Consider the following 25,875-nt stretch of genomic DNA (forward strand, 5'->3'; position numbering starts at 1 on the left):
TTTTAATCTGATGTTTATAAAATAATTAGTGTGAGTGAAGGGTTTGTCTAACTCTGCCACTTTTGATTAGCTGCTGTCAATCAAAATGCTAAGATCAACTTTGTAAACATGGAGGAAACAAGAAAGTGCTCAGTGATATATTGCCGTAATTTTACAATTCAGATCAGATGAAACAAAAGTGACTGAAAGATTTGGCACGAATTTGAATCATAAACTTCTAATAAAGTTACAAAAAATGTATTATGTTTAAACTAAATTACACAAATGGGTGTCAAATTAAAACTTGATGACATTCCTGGTCTCTTTAAGGTGTTTTTACTTTTAGATGATTCACACAATTTACAAAAAAAAAAAAAAAAAAATCATAGCGAACAACTCTGCAAGTTCAGTCAAAAAACCCCCCCAAAAAACGTCTTAAAACACACGCAAAAAAGGCATTTTGTTGTGTAAATATTGCTTCTATTATCCTAAGATGTAAACATTAGAGCATCACTAGAGTTGAATGAGAAACATGACCGTATTTAAAGGCAATACGGCCCATCAGTGCATTCAAAAGTAACTACAGATTAAATACCATTCATCAAAAAATTATGCTCCAATTTGAGGCGCCCCACCAAATGATAACTCTTCCCATTGATTATGTCCATTTAACAGATATCTGCGTGTAAACTGTCTTAAACTAAGTGATTGGAAAATCAAGATTATAATGGGCTATGACATACAAATGGACTTCTGTTCTATGACTGGCTATGTAAGTGGGTGGTAGATGCAGCAGATTTAGAGTCAGCAGTCATTAACTGCTTTGGCTAATACTGTACGCTGACTGGGTCGTTTAATGAAAGGCTGTTGAGTTGGCGAAGGCGCAGGATGGCTGCAAAAGTCTTTACCTAATGGCTGTGTAAATGACTTTAAGGCTCTAATCTAAAAAATAATCACTGTTTTTAGCTGTGTTTGCAACACCTGTAACTCATACTGGATTGAAAAATTTGAACCAGCTTCACTGAGGTATGGACTTTAATCAACAGATCTCCAATATCGACAGTGTGTGACCGTTCAGAGCCATGTTTCCTAACCTTTCAGTCATGTGATCTCTTAAATCAAAACAATGTCTGATTAAAAACCCTTCATTATTCAGTTTTGACTCCAGTTTTTTCTGCTCTGCTTTTTAAGTTCATCTGAATATTTTCTAGACAACCACAATGTAAAAAAGAGATGAGAATTTTGCGATCCTTGGGTTGCAAACTGCCATATAATAACAGAGCTACATTTCTTAGCTCAGATGTTTTAAATAACCTGTTTTTGTTTTCTTGCAAAATTTCATATGTTGAATGTTTAGTACTTAGTACTTAAAATAAACCCCAACACTTGTTTTCTGGTGGAAAAAGCAAATTCTCATCATTCAAGTGTCACTTTTGATGTCAGAGTTTGGAAGTTTTTTCTGGCTGCTGAGCGAACTGAGAAACTTCTCTCCTTCTGGTCCCACTGCTGCTCATACAGGAAGTGCTAGAGTGCCTTCACACTTACACATATGCTCACTCGCACACACTCTCGCACCCCAACCCTGATCCTAAATCGCGCACACAAACACACGCGCTCTGACATATGCCAGTTCATCCTGACAACTCGGCTGCAACACTCTCACTTTCTGTCCTCTTCTGTTTTATCAGCCAGGTGAAGTTTTCCCTGTGAAACTTCTCGACTTCAGCTTTCAACAGCAGCAGGATTGTCTGACTTTTTCTTTTTTTTTTTACAATAATTTACTGTAATGTCACTGACTTTTATAAGTACTCAGCGTTCTGCTGCTGTTGGCCAGGAGAGCCAGGCTGGGAGGCCATTGGTCTCCGTCTTTCCTGAGTGGTTAGTCGCTACATCAGTGGCTGCTTGGAGGCTGATCAGTCAATGCGGTTTCCACAGATTGTGAATCGGTCAATCTCAAGGAGGTCTTTTTTGGAGGAGGTCTTGTGCTTTGTTTCAGAGGGCAGCTGTGCCTCCTCCTCCTCTTCCTCATCCTCGTCATCTTCCTTTAAGAGCATGGATGGAAGTTGTTCAGCATCAGGTGGTGGACTAGGTGGACGGCTAGCTGGTTTAGCAGGTGGGGCATAGGTAAATGGTGGAGGAAACAAATCAGTCCTAGGGACAGGCTGAGTGGTCACAGACGAGATGGAAGAGGATGTTGGGCTGCAGGGAGTGGCAGGGATCTGCACCACCTTAGATTCACCTGTGAGGAACAAATTTAAAAACACATTTAATGACAAAACAAATACCATGTAGATGGGTTCATTTTATGCATAGGTAATTTGCCACCAAGTCTGGCTTTAACAAAGAGCCGACCCAGCAGCTTCAATCCCGCATCCATGTCTACGCGTGAGCTTAGGAACAGTGCTCTGTGCAGTCCAATCACTGTAGGAAGTTGAATAAAACACAAGTAAACAAATCTTCACACCCACAGTGCAGGCAAAATGCAAGCTGTACAGAGTAGACCGCTAGATTTATTCAAGCATGTCCCTTTCATCAAACAAGTGTGAGGCAAGTGAAAACTGATCAATGTCTGTGTAGACAAGCTTAACATTTAAAAGACAAAATTCCACTGGTTTTTCCAGTTATTAAGATTAATCCCACCGTCATATGAGGTCCAACTGTGTACTAGTTCAGTTTCAGAATCACAATACTTTATTAATTCTGATTCTAAAATCGAACAGATAGGCGGGTGGAGGTTGACTGCATCTGCACGGACATGAGAGTGGGATTAATCTTAATAACTGGACAAACCAGTTTCAACACAGCAGGAGAGAAAACAGCCAGAAAAAGATGCTGATGTAAAACATACACCAGCACAGCTGGACCTCATCACAATTCACTTCATTATGTTTAGAGAAACACTGCAAAGGCTTTTCACTTTGAGAGCAGAGCACAGTTACTTTAGGAAAATCAATTAAACAGAATAATTCATCATATCAGAGAGAATTGAGCAAGAAGACTGTCCACAGAGACGACTGCCTCGCCCCGGGCTATCTGACTACAGCAAACTTTTGGTTCTTTCTGTAGACAGAGATGAATAGACATTTAACTAGAGAGAAAACTACAACACACTGAGCAAATGGACTGTGTAGGTTAGACATGTGTGTGTCTAAGCTATGAAAGAAAAAAACAAACATCAACCATGATAAAAGCCATGAAAAAACAAAAAAAAAACAAAAAACCCCAAAACAAAATAAAAGAAAGCAAATGTTTTAGGCAAACAGAATATAGGAAAATTCCATGTTCGGTTCTACCTAAATAATTTAGCATTAAATCAGTGAAGAATATAAAATGAGGCATACCTGTCAGTGGTGTGCACACCCTTTCTAGCCTTCACCATTTCATTTATTCTGATGGGGTCAGGCTTCACAGAACTGCTGTTTTATTAGGTGGTGAATATCACATATTTGAGAGTCTTAAATTCTTCCCATGATAGAAAAGGTGGACTCTGACCAATCAAAGCTCCTCATTTTCTCAACTTATCTATTGTGTGGCAGTTCAAATTTTTTAAAAAAAAGAAAAAAGAAGCCATTTTCTACTGAGACCTGACAGCATCAATGATATTTTTTGATTTGAACTGAGGAAAAAATTATATATTTAAACTATATGAATGAAACAGTCATCATTTGCATAATCACAGCTGTTATAAGAGAAACATGACACTCAAAGAATCCTGAACTGAAACCTAGGAAAAGCAAAGCAAACTATTTTATCAGACAGGCAATAAAAACTATAAATGTATTAAAAAAAAAAAAAGATTGTTCAAATGGCTTACTTTTAGAAGCATTTTCTTATTAGCAAAATATTGATAAACCGATCAGGCAGTCTTCTACCTCAAAACATGATGCAGTGAATGCTCTGCTGCTGTAGTTGTACACTCAGTTATTCTTGTGTTCCTCATTAACACAAAACTTGCCAATGATGCTGAGGAAATATGTAAAAGCAGTTCAGATTCTACACCGAAGATGGAAAAATCGAAACTATCAGTTACCCTGATGGCAAAAATCACTCTGCAACAAACAAAGAAGAAAAAAGTACAGTATCAGTTGATAGCCATCCTCTCATCTCCTTAACCACTTCACTTATCCAAATTATGGTCACAGGTTCAATTCAATGGACAGATTCTTATATAGCGCTTTTCTACTGTCCCGGAGTACTCAAAGCACTGTATACAACATGCCTCATTCACCCATTCACACAAGCACTTCTAAACTCAAGTGCAAACTAATAAGCATTCACACACATTCACACTCCGATGAGCGCATCAGAGAGCAACTCGGGGTTAGTATCTTGCCCAAGGATATTTGGCATGCAGACTGGGGAAGCCAAGGATTGAACCACCAACCTTCCAATCAGCAGCTGATCTGCTCTACCACCTGAGCCACAGCCATCCCAGGTGGGCTGTGGTTTATCCTAACTGGTTGATAGGAGGCTACAGTCTGGACAGGTCAACAGTCACACTAATAGCCTCAACTCCTTATAATCAATGGCACAGAGCAGGAACAAAATCATAGCATGCTAGCCTTAAGCTGTCTTCCACTATAAAGCAACCAGGCCAGATGCTCATGTCAATTTTGTCAATGTCATTTAGCTGCTAAGGAACCAGATATCGGTTTCACTAGCTTTTACATTACAAGGATATGTAACAAAAAAAATCAAGCGCTAAATTAGCGCTTCTTGTGTATTGTGTACAGACAGACAGATGATGTCTGTTGTTATTATATATCCCATTATCTAATTTTTATATTAACTTCCTAACTAATTTTTCCAGGTATAGTCGAAGGGGCTACATTCCCTTCAACCCTAGAAAAAGAAATATCTATAGATCTGTTATTTGAGTCACACATTGCAGCTTTCTCCATTTCTCTGGAGATATGTGAGCTTTAATAAAAGTTAACCACCATCTGGCTTGAAATGGCTACTGTGAAACCGCTCATTACACATTTCTCCCCTTTGGACAAAAACATGCAGTATAGACAGATGGCAGATCTTCGTATTATTTGAAGGCAGAGCATTGCAAAGACAAAGACATAGAAATGAACAGAAGTGCAGTGAATCCAGTTGAGCAGCAGGTAAAGCTTGAGGCGCCCACCAAAGTAGTTTAATGTCAGAAAAGTGGGCATGGTATTTAAGGTCGACGGTTCAAATCCCAAAAGCTAAATATGAAGAAAGCATAAAGAGACTTGCATTAGCTTCCCACAACCTCAAAGCATTTATTATTATACTCTGCATGCTGGAGCGTGAAGCTGTAAGCCATGTTGCTGGAGCTCTGTGAGAAACCAGATTCATTAGAAACATGAATGCTTTTGATGTTCCATGACATGATGCACCATCAGGATCTTTGTCATTTTAAAGCTCCTGCCTCGGTGCAGCAGGCAGGTCTGAGGCACACACGGGAGAAAAGATCTGCAGGGATTTGGCTGAGGATGACAGGGAGATAGTGTCACCTCCAAATCTGTTTCATCAAACGTAGGTGCGGGACCAGTGAAACTCTATGTCAGACTATGAACTAAACTCTTTTGAGGAAATTCATGTGTAAATATCAGAATACAGAGAAGGGTTTGCTGTGTACTTTTTTGTTGAATAGTCTTTTTCTTAGAATATGACATAAGATGAAGATACAGTACAAAGTGCTATGACAGAACACGGCAACGTTGTAAGTTTTACTACATTAAGTGTAGTGCTGGATATGTCTGTATAATTTACCAGAGAATACTGTGCCCACCTATGTCCATTCTATCAAATATAGAAGACAAATGAAGAATTTGTTCAATAAGTTGAATAACAAAACACATTTGATAAATGTATGTTTTTGAGCCCAGACAAATTAAATTCATCACCTAATCAAAAGGTTGAAGTTCTATTCTGTAACAAATCAAATGTTGCATTAGTAGTTATTAATTGCTTGACAAAAACATCTCCAGGCATAACAGATTCATTTTGTAATTAACATCATAATGTACCAGGTTACACAATAACAAATATCAATTCATTGCAGCTCTGGAAATAAGCATCAAGGAAAGAAAAGGAAGTAGATAAAACATTATGTATACTGTTTGATTTTTTTTTTTTTTTTTGCCCCGCAAAATAGTTTTGGGATCACAGAGTTGTGTTTTTTTTATTTTAAATGCTGAGGGAATTAATCAAGTGCTAACCTGTAATCTTGAAAAGACTTACCTGACCCAAAAAAATCAAATCAAATCAAGGTTTCAAGGATCCCCACTTTCTGCTTGTTTCCACTAAATGTCTGAAGCTGAGCCGGGGCTTTACCTGTTGCCACATTTGTCTGGACCTAAATGTCAGCTAAATGTCCAACATTTACATTTAAGTGCCAACTAGATACCTAAGAAGATCAACGTAACTCTGTTAGGTGGGGTGCCCATTTGGTAAGACTTTAGATATTGCACGAGACTGAAAGCAATATCTAGCATCACTTCAACAAATATGTAAATTGCTATTCTGAATGGTAGTCTGAGACATAAAGAGTAATAAAACATTGTTTTCTTTTGAAAACCATTACAGGTTTCTATTGCTGAACAAAACGAAAGAAAGGAAGGAAGAAAGAGAACTGTGTAGGAGAAAGAGCAATACGAATCATTCATCAACAAAATTAAATCCCAGGATGTCTCATTTACAAGATATCTATTCCTGCCAGCCAAACAACACCCTCTCAGGTCGCAGCATTTTTCATATCTCTAAAATAAGATTCAGACTTCAAAATACCACAAAAGTTTCAACCAAAAGTTTTTTGTTCAAAGGTGGTGTGTATGTAATTCCAAATAAATACTTATGATATATTTGTACCGTAGCTATTTAAATATTAATAATTTATGTCAGTGCTTCATTTTCTGCATGTACTTGACTGTTGGAGACCTGATAGATACAGTGTAATTAGTAAAAGTGAGTATAATCAAGCTGAGGTGAATGTATAATTACATAAAATGACTGGTAGCACTGACCATTAGACAAGGTCAAACTCTGGTTTTCTTTGCGCTGAATGTTTGATTATAATTTATTACGGACTGGTTAAGCTACTGGTGACATGCTCTACGCTTGAGGTCACAGCTGATGTCATCTTGTTTAGAAAGCATCACATTTATAGATATAAAATGTAATTGCTTTTATGTGTAATTTACAATTATCTATTAAATTCATCTTTAAAAAGAACCACTCACACAAAAACAGTTTTCTGTTTGACATTTCACATTTCTCTGGCATGCAAATGTTTCATGAGTCATGCTGAATCCCTTCCAGAGATAATTAGTGTTGTAGTCATGAATGCCATGGGGACTGAAACCTATGGATCCTTGTGGGTGTAAATAATAGCTTTTACAAAATATTAATCCATAACACAACTGGGATTTTTATTATAACCAAGGTTTTTTCTCATCTTAATCTTTTGAGGGGTTTTTTCTTTACCTGAAGGTGTGCGGCACCTGGCTGGGTCAGCTTTGCTAGGGCTCTTGGCAGAGGAGGATGGTGCAGTCGAGGGCCTCTCAAACAGTTTGTCCTCCATTTTGGCTCTCTTGACATAGACACATGATTTCCCCAGGAGTACAATACTGTTCAACACTTTCAGTGTTACCAGTCTACAAAGGGAAAGGGGAGGGAAAGGGGATATTTGATTAGAAAAAGACTACATTTTTTTCCTGTTCTTCAGGTAGTATTACAGAGCTTTAAATGTACCATCCAGCTAGTCTGGACAGATGAAAGTCTATTAAAAAAAAACTTACTCTAACTTAAAGTGATGCCATAATTTAAAATCAGCTTTAATTTCAAACATATTAAAGCTTTGTAGTTTTTTCCAGTCTGCGGGCTAAATTAAATAATAAATACATTAGGTGTCTACATTTTGATCAAAACACAGCCTTCTAATGCAAATTACCATTCATATAATAGCTTTTTGAATCTTTCTTTGTTTTATTTAGTGCTGAAATTTTATCACAATGCTATCTTGAACTAGGGCACAGCTATAATGAATCTCTTACCATCTGACTTCAATCGCCAGTGTTCACATCCCACCACTTACGCCAGGATGTTAGTGTGCACTGTCTTTCTGTGTTTGCGGGCTTTGCTATAAGGCTGAGAATCCGGTACTGTGATGAGTGAGAGACGGACACATTTGGGTCTGTGGACCACTTCTTGCTGTGACAGAGCGTGTCAGCGCAGCTGAATCTTTGCCAAGGCACAGCGGTCTGTTCAAACTAGGGCTATTTTTAAATCGGAGGATAGGGGAGGCCAGAGATGGCACTAGAGATGACAACATTGTATTCTTCACCCTAAGGGAAACTCTTCAATGGTACGTGCCCCGATGGGATCCGGCAAATGAGAATGAGCAAGGCTATCAGCAACTCAGCACAGGGTGGATGTGAGAGCACAATGTTAATGCTTATGTAATTGTGTGTGTCTCTGAATATGAATGTGTGTTTATGACAGTGCCTGCATGGGTGAGTGTGCATCCACGAGACAACGCAACCATGTTTTTACCTTCACCATGTGACGATGTTTGTGTGACGTTCTCTGCATATCTAGCACACTATAAGTAAATTAAAGTATCCCAATATTTTAGTGTTTACTGACTTAAAAAAACATGTCATGTTAAGTGGGTTAAGCATTTAGTTTACTAAACAGAAGGGGTTATCACAAAGACCAGTTTCAGTCATCAATCTTTCCTAAAGATACTTTTCATGGTCAGATTAAATTACAGTCGAGCCCTGGTATTCGCGGGGGTTAGGGACCACAACAGCCCGCGAATAGCTCAAATCTGTGAAAACTTGAGACCCCATCTAAAAACGCTTATAATTGCCTATATTTTAATTTTCTGGAGGCTTTGTATTTGAAATTTGCATACTGTTTGGAGAATGTTCTTTTTTAAGAAAACAAAATTTTCTGTACAAATACAGAAAAAGGTGAATAGGTGAATCCATGATTACTGAACTGCAAATAGCTGGGGTTCAACTGTACTTGCATGTATTTAAAACAACAACAACAACAACAACAACAACAAAAAGATCTTCAGTGAGGTAAAATGGCATAATAAGGATTAAAAGCTCACTCATTTTGCAGGATGTATAAAAAAAAAAATCAATACAGGACAACTCTAAAAACTCACCCAAGATAAAAGAGCAGTACACAGGTGTATGATAGTGCTCCCTGCAACCTCACTGAACTCATCACCACTCTGATGAGCTGTTAAAAAAAAACAGAAACACCAGTATTAATGGAATTATTTATTCATTTTGAAAACAAAATGGAAACATTTCATTTTAGCAATAATAAGAACCATTAAACACTTTTAGAACATTGTGGAGTTTTGAAACTTGCTTGTGTGCCAACGACCAACTCTATTCTGGTATTTAGTTCCTGAATAGCAACAACAGACTGCATTCTCTCTTACCAGAACAGCCAATGGCAGGGGGATGAAGCCCATCCTCCGGGCCACTGAGTCACTGTAGTCAGTACAAGCCTACACAGTGACAGACGAGCATAAATTACAGCACTTGACAAAACTGAATTGATTAGCTGTGTGGGCTCCACGCTGTTTATGTAACTATAATGATGGCAATGTGAAAAAACGAGGCAGTTGCTTACATTCTTCTGCCGACTGCTGACGAGATCAAAAGCCAAACTGGCTCTATATTCACTGTACACCTGGAAAATGGACAAGAAAATAATTCAGTACAGGAAAAAGAAAAAGGCAAGGTATCCATATAGTATCATACATGTTCTCATGCAAAGTCACGGTGATGACTGAAAGAAAGAACAGCAGGTTCCGTTCTTACATCTGCAGTGATGTCATTGAATTTTGTGATAAAGGCATGTTTGATGACATCAACTGCAACTTCAGAGGTGACAACCATAAAAACGTCAGGGAACAACACCCACAGGTGATCTGAGAGGGAAAAAAAAAGTTAATTATTTTAGCCAAAATTTTTGGAAGGATCAAATAATCCTTCAATATTTGTATATGTATGTTTCTCCTTGTTTTGGTCGTGTTTTATTATTTTCTATGTTAATACGCTACACCATTAGCCAAATTATTTAAGTCATCTTCTAATTCTATCTGTTTCTCTAGTGGCTGCCCAAAGAAAATTTACATTACTGCAAACCTTCACTGAATATACTGGACTTGCAGCACTGCAAGTTTTCTTTGGGCAGCCACTGGAGCAATTACAAAAATAAGTTAATTAATTCAGTTAATGGTATAAGGGTATTAAACAGAAAATACTAAAACATAACAAAAATAAAAGGATCATTTTCCAGTGCGTTTGATTCATATTGATACAAAAATACCAAAACAGCAAATCCTCATATTAATTGAGATGATGGCCACCTTAATATTTTTACTGTTTCACTAAACCACATTAGTTTTGCGTGATCAGCAGGTCGAAGTAATCTTTGTCTTATACTCATAGTCAGTCTGTCCTAAACAAGACATTCTAACAACTCCCTTTTTAAGACCAGACTCTCCCTTTAAGGCAACTTGCTTCTGTTTGACACTCCCATATGAACACAACAAAGCAGGAAAAACAAGGGAAGCAAGTGTGAAACTGAGTACTTAAAGCAATATTAAGCCTGAGCTTGTCACTCAAAGAGAAACATTAATGATTTTTTAAAGGTGTTCACTTAATGGCATTTCCATTTAATGTACAAAACAGCTAAGCTTTATCCATTAGGGCTCAGTAAATATTGTGCTGTTGTACTGAGAAAAGCTCAGCCCATTCTGAGCCACACCTGACAAATTATATGTTGTTTGAACGTTTTTGTGATTTATATACCTCTTTAGCAACAGTAGCTCTGCTGGTATTAGTAAATCAGTGTTATGATTTCAGCTGACAAGCCACATGTGTCATCTACTGTGTGTCTGACTTTGAGACTGGCAGGAGGAGCTGACTTTTCAGAGAGCTGTCATAGAGAAATATCCCAGCCCTCACTCCTCACTTTGCTCCGTCTCATTGACTGAGGTTTACTGGAGAAAACTCCCCAAGGTGTTGCAATGTATCAGCTGAAACAGCAAGAAAGGAGCTGCTCAGGATTTTTGTAAACATTTTTACCATGGCAAGCACTGACCCCAGTCTGTTTTTTTTCCTGTTGTTGTTGTTTTTTTTTTTAACTTTTAAAGACATTTATGATAAAAAAAAACAAAAAACAACAACTTACTTTTCTAGTAATATAAAAATGCGCATAAAAGTATAGTTTAAAGGAGGGAAACATGATTACCGGGGTTCCAGGAGAACTGCTCCATATTCCTGAGACAAACGATGAGTAGAAGGACATAGCTGGTGAACCGTTCTTTGATATCTGTGGGATAAAATTGTTATTATAGTCTCCCATCTATGGAGAAACCTGTGTAAGAATATCAGATAGATAAGCATCTCCATTTTAGCTGAACACATGGTCTTCAGTCTGCTGTAGTTCAATATCTAAACAGCTTGAGTCAACAAGACAGATCTGTGAATTTTCAAAAAGCATTTCATGTTACAGTAGATTTTGCTACAGCAGTACATCCTATAAGCATCGCTGTATTATAATTTTAATAATGTGGCTACAAAGGTTTGGCTATTATCCATACAAATGATCTTATGGTAACAAGAGCCCAGCTCCATGCCCATTGTACTGGGATGGAGTAACCAGAGAGGCAAATGGCAGATGATTCTGGGTTGTTGTGTTCCCCTGTCATCTGATTACAATAAGAATGATCAAGATAAAAAACAGTGCCTTTGGGAATACAAAAAGAGAACCAAAGTTTTTAATCGAATACACTGGCTGTACTGTTCTTTCAAAATGCAAAATGAATTAACTTTCCCAATGAAGCAAGATTAATTCAATTCTGTAACTTAAATCCATCCATCAGTTTTTTTAAAGATATCCAATAGAAATGTCATGAATCTAGCTATCTAACTGCAGTACTTTTTTAAAAGAGAAAAAAAAAACGTTATTGTATTCTGACTTTGGTACAAGTATTTCCAAGGGATAATTCAGTTTTAAAGAAACTTTAGAGAACTTCGAAGTATATAATTTAGTCTGGATTCTAAACTTTTCCTGTTACTACGAACAAATCATTCTTACTGGTGATTATTTTTGTAGTGTAATTGTTGACAGTGACAAAGCGGATGTGAAATTCAATAAAATACATGTTTTATGTATTTTTAGACCAGTACTTTTCTAAAATAGTACTAATAATGTACTGCATTTTTGATAAAGCGCTGGATAGCTCACCACTGTTGGACATTTGGAATAAATTGTTCTTCTCAAATTTCTTGAACACACTTCCTTTGATTTCCACAAACTATGTTTGAGAGAAAAGAAGAAAAAGACAGAAATGTAGTCAGCACTTTTATGACAAAAAATAAAAACAGAAGACAAATTATCACGGTCATGTTGCAGGTACAACATTTCATCACTAATATACCAGCTTTAATGTTTCTGGATACACCATCATGCAAATACTTTTTTTTCTGTTTGTATAAGTGTTTCATTGCAATTCAAAAAAACACTTCAGGTGTACACTATTGTGTTTTATACAACACTCTATGTGTGTGTGAGTGTGTGAGTGTGTACTAACATTGTTGGACATCATGATGGTGAGCAGGGACTTGTTGTGAGAATTAAAAGCGACATTCAGGGTAGAGGCTTGGACCATGATGAGGATAGCATGAAGGACTGAGGAAATGATAATCAGGAAAACAACATCCGAATCAACCTAAACCAAACAATATGATCACTGAACTCAGTCACATTAAAAATGAATTAAAAGCAATGTAAGCTAGTGCTTAGATCAACCCTGACCTGAAACAACACATTCAACACTTAACTTGGCATCTTGCAACTATAACTGGCAGTCATTCCATTGAGATATTCTTGAACAGCATTACGTCTAGTCCTTTCACTGAAGGCTGTTTAGTAAATAATAAATACAAATCTCAGCATATGAAAACTTACATCAAGCAACAGATGTATTAAATGTAACAGTTATAAACTTAAGGAAACTATAGCTAAAATTATATTGCTTCAGTCTTCCTCTAGACTACAGCTAAAATTAATCTTTGTTGCCTTTCAGTACCAGTCTGTCACTCAAGCCAAAAGAAACTCAAAACAAAATTTCACTCTAGTGGCACTTGGAAATGAAGAGTTCACAATGAAAAATAAAAACTACAAGTATTATGTGAGACTATAACTGCATATCATCTGTCAAAAATAAAACTGAAGCTAAAAAAAAAAAGAGACTAGAAGATGCCGCCCTTAAAATCCAATTTGGTGTACTTTACTGATGACTTTAAAACTTGCCTCAAAACTCTCACAACGCTGCTATGAAGCTTTAGCAGGAAGGATACAGACATAAAAGACGGCCATGAAAAAGTGAGGGATGACTCCAATATTATCTCTTTTCCGTTCTTTGGGTTCTGTGGCTGTCCAGTACAGAGCATCCAGGATGTCTTGCCCAAAAGAAGAGAATAGACGGTCTGCAACCTAACAGTGGAGGGAAGGATGAAATCATAAGTTAACTTAATATAACAATAGTTACATTAGTAATGTCTAATATAATATATCAATATCTTATCTGTATGAACAGGTATTGTTTATGTATAGGCCTAATGATTTTAGCAACAAATTCACTGACGTAACACTCTTGTTAAAACAAGCTTTTCAATCAGAATAATTACACTTCCCCCCAAAAGTAGAGCATTGTAATATGACAGATACACAAATTCATCAGATGTTCACTATGACACAAATTAGATCAACATTTTTGCAGCTCTGTCCTTATGCTTCATATGGTTGTCTGTCATTACTATCATTAGATATTTTTTGGTCTAGTAGGGTCTTATAAAACCACATAAAGCTCATGATCCACAGAGAAGTGCTAAGCTTTATTATGTATGCTGTGCTAAAATGAAATGAGGGCACACAAATTAAGTAAAAAATAACAATTTAGTTTTAATGTTTTTATGTATTTATATCCCCTTTGGCTTCTTTTTGGGGTGGAGGGTTATTTTGTAGGGGGATGGGCTGCCCTTAAATGAAAATGGTAACACTGGATATCAGAAGAAGTAGACCACCACTTGCTGTACACACTGTTTAAGTTCTAACAATTAGTAATAAAATACATCACGTAACACGACCATCACTCTTTAGTGTAGTAATCCTTGGGTACTTCCCTAAACTGGCAGTGTATTAACACACGGGCTGCATAAACAAACTGACTATTCGTATAAAACAGATGGAAAATAAAATTACAAGTAAAATTTGTTGTAAGGAGGAAAAACAAGGAAAGTAGAAGTAAGATGTAAACAAAGACAAAATATGTCTATACAGTTTGTATTTAATAAGTACATGTTTTAATAATTGAAACATGTATTCACACTAAACTGTAAAAACTAATGTTAAAATTCTAGTTTGTCTCAGATGTAATGTCTTTGCAGGAGCAACAGCTGCATCCTTGCATATAAGCATGTGATCAAAGTATAAATTGACATCAGTTTTTAGACATCAATGTGTGAAGTGTGGGTTACCTCGAGCATGTTGTAGATGATGTAGAGTTTGATGACGGACTGTCCTCTGATCAGGTGGTACATCATGGAGTAATCCACATAATGCATCATGGAGAAGCAGAGCACCAGGATCAGGCCTCTCAGCATGTCACACACCTGCGCTGGCTGCAGAAGCCGCGACCCACTGACCACACCCACACACACACACACACACACAGACACAAAGTATTGGCATTAATACTGAGAGACAAGAGTGCACTGCTTTGACCATTCCTGTGTATGTAAATGCACTGTGCCATGCTAAGACATATATCAACATGCACACACGAGAAAGGTTAAATGTGTTATTACACCTTATAACACCATGCCAAAAGGTACAAATGCTTACAAATACAAACACATTTTTACCAGGGGAAAAGTGTGAACATGAAGACATACAAGCATTTAAAGCATCAACACATAAAAACACCCTTTTCTAATCTTGCCATCAGTAAGAGCTTTTCTAGCAAACAGTGTGGTCAAAGAAGCTGAGTGAAGACCAAGTACACAGACAGCTGATTTAATTCACTACCAGGACGAGCTCTGTTTTCTTTCTTTTTTTAATCTCACACGAGGAAACACTAGAACAACACAGGCAGGGAACAAGAATTCATTTCTGTTCAAAATGAGATAAACCTTACAAAGGAAAAGGGAACCGGGAGTGATAACACACAGAGTACATGATGAAATATTAAAGATAGTATCTCCTTTATACTAAAGTTATCTTATTCATAAGATTTATCTCTTTTTAATATGGTTCTGTCTTTGTTCAGTCTTGTCTTTGAACATCTGTCTTTATGGACAAATTAGTGCAGCACTTTGAACAGAAATGTTTAAAATAGTGAACAAGTAAATGAAAGGTGAAAAAAAAACAAAACAGGCTTCAACATCACATACTGCAGTGATAGTAGTGTGTCTTTTATGACCACATGTGTCAGAGTTGCATTTTTTTAATACTAAACATCTATGGCTGGCAGTGGCAGCGTGTTAAGAGGAGGGCAGACAAATCCAAAGGATCATTTAGTATTTAATATGTGGCTGGGAAGAGTGGCCGAGAGCTTCATTCTAACACATCCTGCATATTTTCCATGTAAACTGTGACTGGTCTGTATGCACAAAACTTATTATTATTAAAAGTTATTTTGTTGTTATTAGAATACACCTTACAGTACAAATACTATTTAATAGTCTTCAACTAAACTACTATAACCTACACTAAGAAATTCACAAGACATGGCAGTACAACAGTTAACTCTAACACCCATCATTACCTTCAGTTAGTTTAGCTGAAGCTGATTAATTAAAAAAAATAAATAAAAATCACACGTGAACAGAACATGTTTTGAAATAGCAGTACTGGAGACATTGAAAGTTGTAAAATTATGAATTATTCTGGGAGCTGACTACAAAATGAGTGTTAAAAAAAAGAGCTGAGCTTGTGAAGATGTGATGTGAACCAGTTTTATCATGACGCCCTCTCTTTTTTAAAATCACTGCACAGCTGAGCACAAAGCTAAGAAAATAAGATAAAGAGCTGTGTTTTTTTCTGATAAGCAAAAACTACAATGGTTGTCCCAACAGTGAAGAACTTGGGTGTTTACACAAAAAAATTGATATTCAAACATATTATTTGTTGCGGAAACAACTGTGCAAAACCAGAGATTAACTTATGGCACTGATGAGTTCTTTTTTCCCCCCCTTCTCTGATGCAATAGCGCTATCCAGTGGTCACACTAAAGTCATTCATTAAAAGATGTTTGAGTAGAAACAAAAGCGTCAGAGATCCTGAATTCTTCATTATGAATAGTTTTACTGTTGTGCACCAGGATAAAAATGTGCTGCCAAAAAGATAAAGCTCAGTGATGACGCAGTTGCTTAGAGATATAGTAAGTGTGTAAGGTGAGTGTAAGAAGAGTAAACACACATAAGGTTTATGATAATTTAATCGTTTTTCCACTTAACTGGATAATTGGCTTTGTCTGCAAAAGACAAAGTGAGTTACTTCAAATGTTGTTTTGTCTACAAAATACCTCAGGCATTCATTTATAACTATATAAAATAAAAGCAACACAATCTCACACTTAAAAAGTCAATTTAAAAGACAATTTATCCTGTCTTGTTTGGCACATTACTTTTGCATTTAATAAATTGTTGAAGACTTTATTCCAATCCAAAACAGTTGTACCCTGCTCTCTAAAATATGATTAAAGTGCTAGCAGAAAAGAAACCCCCTTACCACTAGGGCTGGGCCATATCATACCGTTCATGGTAATACCGCTATAATGTTGGGCAACGATAAGAAAATGAAATATCGCAATAGAATATGGGTAAAACGCATACGCACATGGCAGAAAAAGCATGGCCGCAGCGGAGAATGAGAAGGGCGAAAGCGGATTGTTGAATGAAACGGATGAACCAGAACTGGTTTGTAAAAATGCTGCAACTTCAGTGGTGTGGAACTGGTTTAGCTTTCGTCCGTCAGACACACAACAAAGCACTATTTTTGGTAGAGCATGCTAGCGGGCCGTCGTTATTACCGTGTTTTTTGGAAAATATGGCACACTTGAAATCAATCCTTTGATTTTTCTGAAAATCGACAGTGCCCCTTATATCCCGTGTGCCTTATATATGAATTCTGGTTGTGTTTACTGACCTCGAAACGATTTTATGTGGTACACGGCGCTCGAAAATCTGTCAAATGTTTTAGTACGACTTCGCTAAGCTACGAAGCCGTACCGCTTGATGGATTGTTGGAGCATTACGGCTATCTTAGGCAGGAGCCTCGCGGAGTGATACGTACTGTGCTTCAACATAATATTACCATATTGTGTGTGTATAACCTCTTAAGTTTTGTTGATATTATACATGGTTATGCTGAGGATATGTCAGCCAATTTCCACTGGAAATGCCTTTTGGTTAAACTGTCAGCAAGGAATTTGCATTTGCACTGTTACATTTTTTTTTTTAAATGCACATAAAACACAGCTGCTTGTTTAAGTGAAAATACATTGATGTGGGTTTTTTTTGCACTAATAAAGTTGTGGAGTTGTAAAATATTTTGTCTAGTGTCAATTATATCGTCAGTTATATCGTTATCCCAAATTTTCAAATGTATATCGTGATAAATATTTTTGGTCATATCGCCCTGCTGTACTTACCACACATACTCCTCTTATTCTAAACATACTTTCTGGATACAAAGCTGCTTCAGACAGCTGGTAAAGCACGCTGCGCAAAGTAGTTGTCATAGTCTTTATTCTACAAGCATTATCTCCACAACGCACATGATTATTATGTTTTATAGTTAGCTATGCGCTGCATTTAAAATAGCCATCACTTTGTGCCAATACAAGATATAAAACAGCCTAAAACAGTCAGTCATTCAAAAGCACAGACCAGAAATGAAGAGCACTATGACAGAACCTTGCTAAAAAAGCTAACTTTTTTCCTACCAAAAATAACAAAAGCAAGCAAAGAAAATAAGCCCCAAACTGCTCCAAACAGGCAGCCTTCCAGTTTGAGCTAGTGTAGTCACGGTCACGCAATACTGTGACAAGAACACAGTCTCACAACAGTTTGTGAAAAAGTCACAACCTGTAATCTACTAAAAAGTCCACCTTTGAATGGTGGTGGATTTGGTGGTGGAGTGAATAATTTTAACACCCACACACAGGACATATTTTTGGTTATGCTTTTTACTTCATGTATCTTTGGTAAAATGCCTTGGTTATGTTTCAGCATTACAAAACAAACAAACCCCCCCCCAAACTGCTCATATTTAGAAAAGAACACTTCTTTTAAAGCCCTGTGGTGTCATATCTATGATGGAAGAGTTTGGACAACAGTGCAACAGACACAAAATATCATTCTTACTAAAACACATTAGTTTTGCCCAAGTTGTGCCAACTGTCACGAAAAAAAAAGAAGAAAAATGTGACAAGTCATATCCATGAACACTAACAGATAGCTTTTTTGTGACTATTTCACATTTTGTTATGAGACGGGGCTGGATAAGACTACCATGCACACTTATTCTTTGGATCAGTGTTTGGGGGGAAAAAAAAAAAAACACGAAAAGAAAGAAAAACATATAAGAGACCAACATGGAAGCTTTGCCTTGGAGACTGGGACATGATTTGCGGTGGTAAGCTATATATTAACAAACATGATGGACATGAAAAACCCATGAATGGATGTCGGGGGACAGTGATAATGTTTATGAATCCTTAATGCCCTTGTGGGAGCGTACCTGCTTCTTCTGCAGTAGGGGCATGTGCGTGCCCTGCATGGGGAGGAAGGCAAGGGGAGACAATATACTATCAAGTACTACATCACAACAATGTGACAGCTGGCTTAAAGCTACACAGAGCACTGGCACAAACCAATAATTTCTATTTTGTTGTGGTGAAACCATTATCAAATAAACTAATTGCTAACTACTAAATCTGTAAATAAAAAAGAAAAAATGTTTTAAATAAGGCAGGTCTACCACCAATAAAACAAACCTTGGGAGTTAAATTGCAGAACAGACACCACAAGATGTCTGGAAGACCTATTTTTAGACACAAATTTCTGAAAGTTTCTGAAAATACTGAAAATTGGTGGGTAGAATGGTAAAATCAGGTGTTAGGTGTTTCTGTTAATAAAGTAACTGAGTACGTATGACCTACAGACTGTATATGGAAGACTGATAGAGATTAGTGACATTCTGGGCATTTTGGCATTTTGATCTGACAGAGAAATCATATGGCATTTCCCACTTATAGGGTATAAACTCATCACAAGGTAGCCCATCTTAAAGCACACTGTGCTTTATCCTTCTTCTTCTTTTTTTTTTTTTTTTTAACACATTTAACATCATGTTGTACTTAGAGGTATTTGAAAACAGCAATGACCTTTCCTTGTCTGAGATCACAAAAAAATTGTGATGTTTTCTCATACACTTTTCTAAAACTCAACTTCTTTCATTTAGAAAGGTCGGGAAAGAAAGCAGGTTTAAGGCCCTTCTGCTTCACTTTTCACACTCGGGCACCAACTCCATCTTTAATATACAGTCTGTAATATGTTCATGCTAAAAGAAAGGAAACACAAACACACTGTCAAAACCTGTACTTGAAGTTCAGGTCAGTATTATAAAAGACTACGTGATTAGATCCATAATAATATCAAGGTAAAGCTCAAAGACAACTCATCAAAAAATGATCTGTTCAAGATCGAGAATCATTAGAAGCAAACACCAGGACAAAGTATGAACTTACATTTAACAGAACAAAACCATTTGACCAAAACTTCCATTATCAGATGAATATATGTTTGTATATGTATCTAACCCTAAAAAACACAAGTGCTTATTTTCTTTCCTACAGTGTATACATAGAAAATATTTACAATGTTATTTCCAGAATGCCACTTATCTTATTAACAGTGAGTCAGCAATATTACCAAATGACAAAAGAAAGAGCCTAAAACTGTGGCTCACTCTCTAAACAACCTAGGGAAGGGGGTAAATTAATCATTTGAATTAGTTTGCCAAACTTTGTAGTTAATAAAAGTAATCAAGGCTTTATTTTTATTTTTTTAAGCAAAAGCAAAATTTGGACAGATTACTATATCCGAGTCATATCATATATACTTATTTCACCACACTCTACAAAATACAACAAAGACAGCCAGATACGCCTAGAAGTGTTAACGCTAAGAAGCCAAAACAAAACTTATAGTTTGAAGTTTACAAATATACCCAGAAATGGAAATAATTAATGTGGGGTGGTTATATCTTATATTGTGCTCCATCTTTTGTGTCATTTTATCTTATTAAGCTTTTTTTGTACTGTATAGCTTATAGCTCATTTTAAATGATCTGGTTGCTGTAAGACAGTAGTTTCCCAAAAATAAAGTACTTCTTGTCACATCTCATCTTATTCATTCAGTAAGCAGATATAAGCAATGTATTTTACCTGAAGCCACAGCAAGGCAGAGTGAAGAGCCGGAGAAGGGCCAGCAGCACCCTGAGGGGCAGTAGGGTGAAGACGTACAGAAAGGCATCCACACACAGGAAGAAGCCAAAGATCATCAGCTGGAAAAGTCACACACAACACCACCACAAATCAAACTATGAGTCTGTAGGGTACATAGAGATCAATCATCATAAGGAAAAATAGATGAATGAGAGTATGTACACAAAGGACATCAATCAATTACAATAACATGATGAACATAAAAAAGGTACGATTTTATCTGTTTTTTTTTTCTTTTAACAAGTGGAAGAAATTGTACATAGGAGAAACACCATATGTGACAAAAAAAGTACACTTAACCTTTTTATTATGCAACAGGCACATACCTTTACAGTTTCCAATATATGAACAGCCATTACCTCATCATATTCAAAGGAATGTTTTACAAGAAATGCATTGAAATGCATATGACATCTTATTCCTACTTCTAACAGGGAAAACAGCAAGGCAACAACTACTGGTAGAATCTGGTGGGAGGGTCTGTTTGTCATTGGTGGATCCTGTCTGACCTGGGGCCTCCTGAGGTACCCTGAAGGTAGTAAGCCTGTTTCACATAGTGCAGTCACTGAGGCAGTTTGTGGCTACACACATTCCTCTCCCTTCAACAGGAAAACCAAGCCAGTAACAGATATGTTAGTCTGGGATTATAAGGACACACAGCAGCTGACAAAGCATCATCTCAACTCTGAAATAAAAACAAATAATAAAGACCTTTACAGATGAGGAGGAACTCAATAGACTGTGTGTAACTGTATAGGCATCACATTAATTTAAACTTTAGTTGTGACCAGGTTAGATGACATATATATTGATGAAATACACATTTATTAGAGATGCCGTTAAAAATGTATGATTCCTAGAAAGCCAATATAATGTCCAGCCTGTGTGTCAGAAGAAATCAGTCTTTAAGTTCAACACTGCCATCTGGTGACTACTGAGAGGAACAACAAAAACCAAAAAATTACTAGGGTCAGTAAGGCATATTGTAAACAAAGAACATAATTTTCTGATATTTCCGTGTCTACCTAATATCTATATTAATTATTAATATATTTCCCAACATTGAAAGTATGTTATAATGATTTCTCTTGATATCTGTGTAGGTTTCAGTGAGGGTAGTCTAAGGACCGTGTCTCAGAATGGAACAGGGAAGAAGATCTTGGGAAAAAAAGTGAGTGGATTTCCTTTAAGTTTCATGAAGGCGTTTTACCTCTCATGCAAGAGGATTTTTCAGCTCTAAACCCAAATGGTGGAGAGTTCTAGGTAGGACCCACTATTGATCATGTGCCTTATCACCTTGGCTTTTCCACAATAACTTTTATATGATTAATTCATTCATTTTATTCCTTGTAACTTCACATGGCTTCAATGTCTTTTTTTTAGCCTTGTAAGGGTTATGTAGCTAGCTCTTGTACATACAAAGTTATAAGGTCTCAAAAAGAAATTAAATAAAACAATGTAAAAACCATCAAAGCTAAATGATCTCACTGTGAAGGACTCAGGTGAGATGTACATATCGATAATGCGGCAACCTAAGAGCAAGTTCAGGAGCAATGCCAAACTGACTGAGGATTCAGAATTGTAGCAAGGTCAGGAGCCAGAAGAAGAAGTGTCTCCAAATAAAGCAGGCTTGCGGGCTGACTGTAAAATAATCGTATGCTTTCTGTGTACTGATGGAAATGACAGCAGACAGATGGAGAAAGCTGCAGAGAAATCAGGGCAGATAAGTTCAGGGCTGTTAATATACACTACCTTCTCGAGTTCCTTGGGAATACGCATGCATGTGTAAACTCTTTCCCTTCGTTCAGTGTACTTTGCCTCATTGTGCTCCAGGAAGTAACCTCTGGTGAGCTCGGTGCAAATGAAGCGTGTCAACGATGGATCTGGAACAACGTGAGAGCAACAGTGTTATGACTAAACCATTGTCCACAACAAATACAGCTGTCAACACAATGACAACTCCAACGGTGACTCTGTAAAGTGAAAGAGGAGGAAGCATCTCTGTATGATGAAAACTAAAAAGTGAAGGTTTAATGGCCTTTTTAAGTGTTGTTTCAGTGTTTGACTTAATGCAACCTAAGCACAGGCTTGGACAGCTGATATACAGTGTCTGTGGCCTCTCTCTCTTTAAAAAAAACCCAACCATCTGCCTATGGCAATAATGAGTCTTGTGCTCCAACTACAGTAATACTTCCATCATTACCAAAGAAAATATTCAATAGTTTACTTACAATCTTTTGTAACTGAGCAATTAGATGAAATAGCAGTTCAATTACAATTTTGGTTTCCAATTGTTATAAGAACAATTGAAAAATGGTGAAAAATGTCCACCATGATTTCTGTCAGGCTATCACAATAAAAATCTGGAGGGTTTTTTGTATAGAACAAAATATTGGACAAAAGAATTGTTAAAAATAGTTTCAGTCAGATTTATACTCTAAATGCCACTACCTGTGAGAACATGTCTGGCATGTCACGCTTCATAAATTGCAAACAGTAATGATTTATACATTTGGGTTTCTTTTCAGCTACAGTTTTTGTTATAAATAATGTTAACAGTCACATTGACAATGTATCAGTGTCCACTTTATATAAGCTACGGTGTATGTGTTCAACTGTGTTTGCCTAATTAGACACACACTTGTAGTTAAAAGAGACGCAATGCGTTTCGGCTTGTGGCCTTCATCAGGGTCATGACCCTGATGAAGGCCACAAGCCGAAACGCGTTGGTCTATTATTAAAGTTGTTCATCTTCCCTCAAGTGTTGCTGGAGTTCCTGCTTTGAAAATACTGCTGCTGCCAAAGCAACTGAATATTGTCCTATTATGTATGGGGTCAGGTGTTTCCTACTACAGCTCTTAAAATCCCCTCCACGTACTAAAGTTTAAAGCTTCCCAATTGGGGCAAAGATATCTATATATAACATCTGTTTTCATCAACTCTGGTTAACTTTAATTTCAACATTAATTAAACAGCAAAGGAGACATGTGATCTGAACTAAACCGGCCACAGCCTTACAGGGAGCCATTGTCAGACATAATCTTGTTTCAATAATTGTTGTAAGCCAAAGGTAGTAGGTTACAGGTTACAGAACCTGATCTGTGACAGGTCATGCAATAGGTGGTGTGAAATAACGTATAGAGAAACTTAGAGCAGATACAGAAGAAGGTTATGGAGCCATGCAAACTCACTAAATAGATAGTTGCACTGCCAAGATAATACGAGAGATGTTGTTTTCTCCTTTTTCAGTTGATGTCAAACAAACGCTAGCACTGACTGTAAACAAGCTTCGACACAGCTTTAACAAACTACAGTCGTTACAGACGAAGGTTCACTCACATTAAACACTACTCTTTTGTTTAAAACGTCATATTCACGAAGCCGCAACATTATCAGAGTTAATGCCCACAGCCCCCCAAAATAAGTTGGAAACATTTAAGACGTCTAACGGTTATTAGCAGTGCGACCCGACAGTTACCTGCTGACAGCTCCCGTTGCTCCCTCCTGACAGCGCTTATGTCGTAAAATCCCAGGGTTTCTGGCAGTTCCGGGGTTATGCCGATTTTACCCGACTTGTGCAAGCCCTCCCATGTTCTTTTTTGCCTTTTCTTCAGCTCAATTTCGGCTTCTTTCTCCTCTGACAGCTCGGTCCCCGACTGGTCCGCCATCTTTACTTTGCCCGCCGTGTCGCCCTGCGCAACGTCATCGCGGTGTGGCTGACAACATGCGACGTCACGGTGATAAAGGTAGTTTCAACATTTTTTTAAAAACATATTTTTGAAATGTTTTTTATTGGCATTAATATTTATACATTTTACTTTTCCAGTGATTCTCCGTTTAATTTAATCTAAAATGTACACAAATCTGCCACTTGTTTCCTTATTTGTTCTTTAAAATAATAATACAAAATACGATTTTAAAAAGAAAGTTTTTGGAAACACCTTAAATAAATGATTACCTGGCTGGAAAATGTTTTCCCAGTATGTTTCTGTGGACCAACTAGTCACACTAATGGGGCTTTTTATTTGATTTCAACAACAAGATAAGAAGAAAAAACGAGCCTAATAATAATAATTATAATAATAATAATAATAATAATAATAATAATAATAATAATAATAATAATAAATTAACTCTTTATATAAAGAACGTAAATGTATTCACTTGTTGTATACATACACATAGTGGTATTTTTAAAAATATATTTTTCCCGGCATCACAACTTTTTCTTAAATAAACGCATATGCTGTTAGGAAATAAACAAAATGAAATATTGTTAAAGACTTTCCAGTGAATTTAATTATTGGTTACGAAAGAGGAAATATATTGTGTTATATTATATTATATTATACTATGTACTTTCTACAGTAATGTCGTATAGAGATCGATAACAAAGAAAAGTTAATTGAGTATTTTGCAGTATCCAATATCCTCCACTTGGTGTCCCCAAAGTTCCATGAAATCTTCTTGAATTTAAAGTCTACCCAACAACAGTACTGAGGCGTCTTCCCGCTGATTTATATATACAAGTTTGGTACGAACGGTATATCGAGAGGTTATAGTTCATGTTAGAGTTCGTTCTGAGTATATTCAGGTATATTTTGTTGACGTTACTCAGGTGCGGTCATCTACATTTTAATATTTTAATAAAACCTAAAAGGATATCCCAGAATAAATAGACTAAATTTCCAGTGTTTAAAATGCTGCTATACATAACGCCTACGTTCATGCGCCTCTTGAATATATACCTGACATTTAACTGCTCATCGAGTAAGTAAAGAATGTCCATGTCCTTGTGGTCTTTGTGCAGTCAATTTACCTTAACGGCAGTTATAATTAAAGAACAACTCTATACTATATACCTAGAGATACCCCATCCTCAGTTATTATTCATGTACTTACATTTCCCAGAATGCATTTTAAGAGGAAGTAGTGTATGAACATGTAGTTAAGGGTCTTAATATTAACAAGGGTATGTATGAATGTATGAGGCATATGCATTTAAGTTGACCCCTCTAATGATTTGACATCTATGATCATGGTTCAGCCTTAATATTTAAAATTATGCTGCACTGAATTCTGAACTTCTGCAGCAGACATCTCCCAGTATACTCATTAAAGGTCGTTAGAAAATCCATGAAGAAGGTGTTTTTGGTAGATGACAGTCATTTTCTGCTATTATATCCTATTATGGATACAGGGAATATGAAGAAGTGTGCCTTGCTTTGGGTGGTAATGAACAATAATAACAAAAACGGAGCATAAAATAATGATTATGCCGCCAAAATATGATTTCCTTTCATTTAAAT

At 36.7% G+C, this 25,875-nt stretch overlaps 1 protein-coding gene across 2 annotated transcripts; it reads right to left on the reverse strand.

The window, feature by feature from the left end:
- Positions 1–1,732: 1,732 nt before the first annotated feature.
- On the reverse strand, positions 1,733–24,268 carry tapt1a (transmembrane anterior posterior transformation 1a). Of its 2 annotated transcripts, XM_084954456.1 has the most exons (15): positions 24,045–24,268; positions 22,319–22,449; positions 20,507–20,625; positions 18,799–18,831; positions 14,532–14,694; positions 13,353–13,488; positions 12,584–12,681; positions 12,238–12,307; positions 11,239–11,319; positions 9,801–9,910; positions 9,610–9,669; positions 9,416–9,484; positions 9,131–9,207; positions 7,438–7,607; positions 1,733–2,218 (listed from the first exon to the last, which is right to left on the reverse strand). In XM_084954456.1, exons 1-15 carry the CDS (start codon positions 24,232–24,234, stop codon positions 1,893–1,895), a joined length of 1,833 nt encoding a protein of 610 aa, XP_084810582.1. In that variant the 5' UTR covers positions 24,235–24,268; the 3' UTR covers positions 1,733–1,892. The 2 variants fall into 2 exon arrangements, with proteins under 2 accessions (XP_084810582.1, XP_084810583.1); XM_084954457.1 differs by lacking the exon at positions 18,799–18,831.
- Positions 24,269–25,875: the final 1,607 nt, after the last annotated feature.

The sequence above is a fragment of the Perissodus microlepis genome, chromosome 2 (genome assembly GCF_051167445.1).
Source record: "Perissodus microlepis isolate ML-2025 ecotype Zambia chromosome 2, ASM5116744v1, whole genome shotgun sequence".
NCBI classification, from domain to species: Eukaryota; Metazoa; Chordata; class Actinopteri; order Cichliformes; family Cichlidae; genus Perissodus; species Perissodus microlepis.

Coding starts and splice junctions, on each gene's coding strand:
- tapt1a (XM_084954456.1), bottom strand. CDS start 24,234: ATGGCGGACCAGTCGGGGACCGAGCTGTCAGAGGAGAAAGAAGCCGAA. Junction 22,450..24,044: donor GCAACGGGAGCTGTCAGCAG/GTAACTGTCGGG, acceptor ACGTTGTTCCAG/ATCCATCGTTGACACGCTTC. Junction 9,911..11,238: donor GCAGTTCTCCTGGAACCCCG/GTAATCATGTTT, acceptor TTTCCCTCTCAG/ATCACCTGTGGGTGTTGTTC.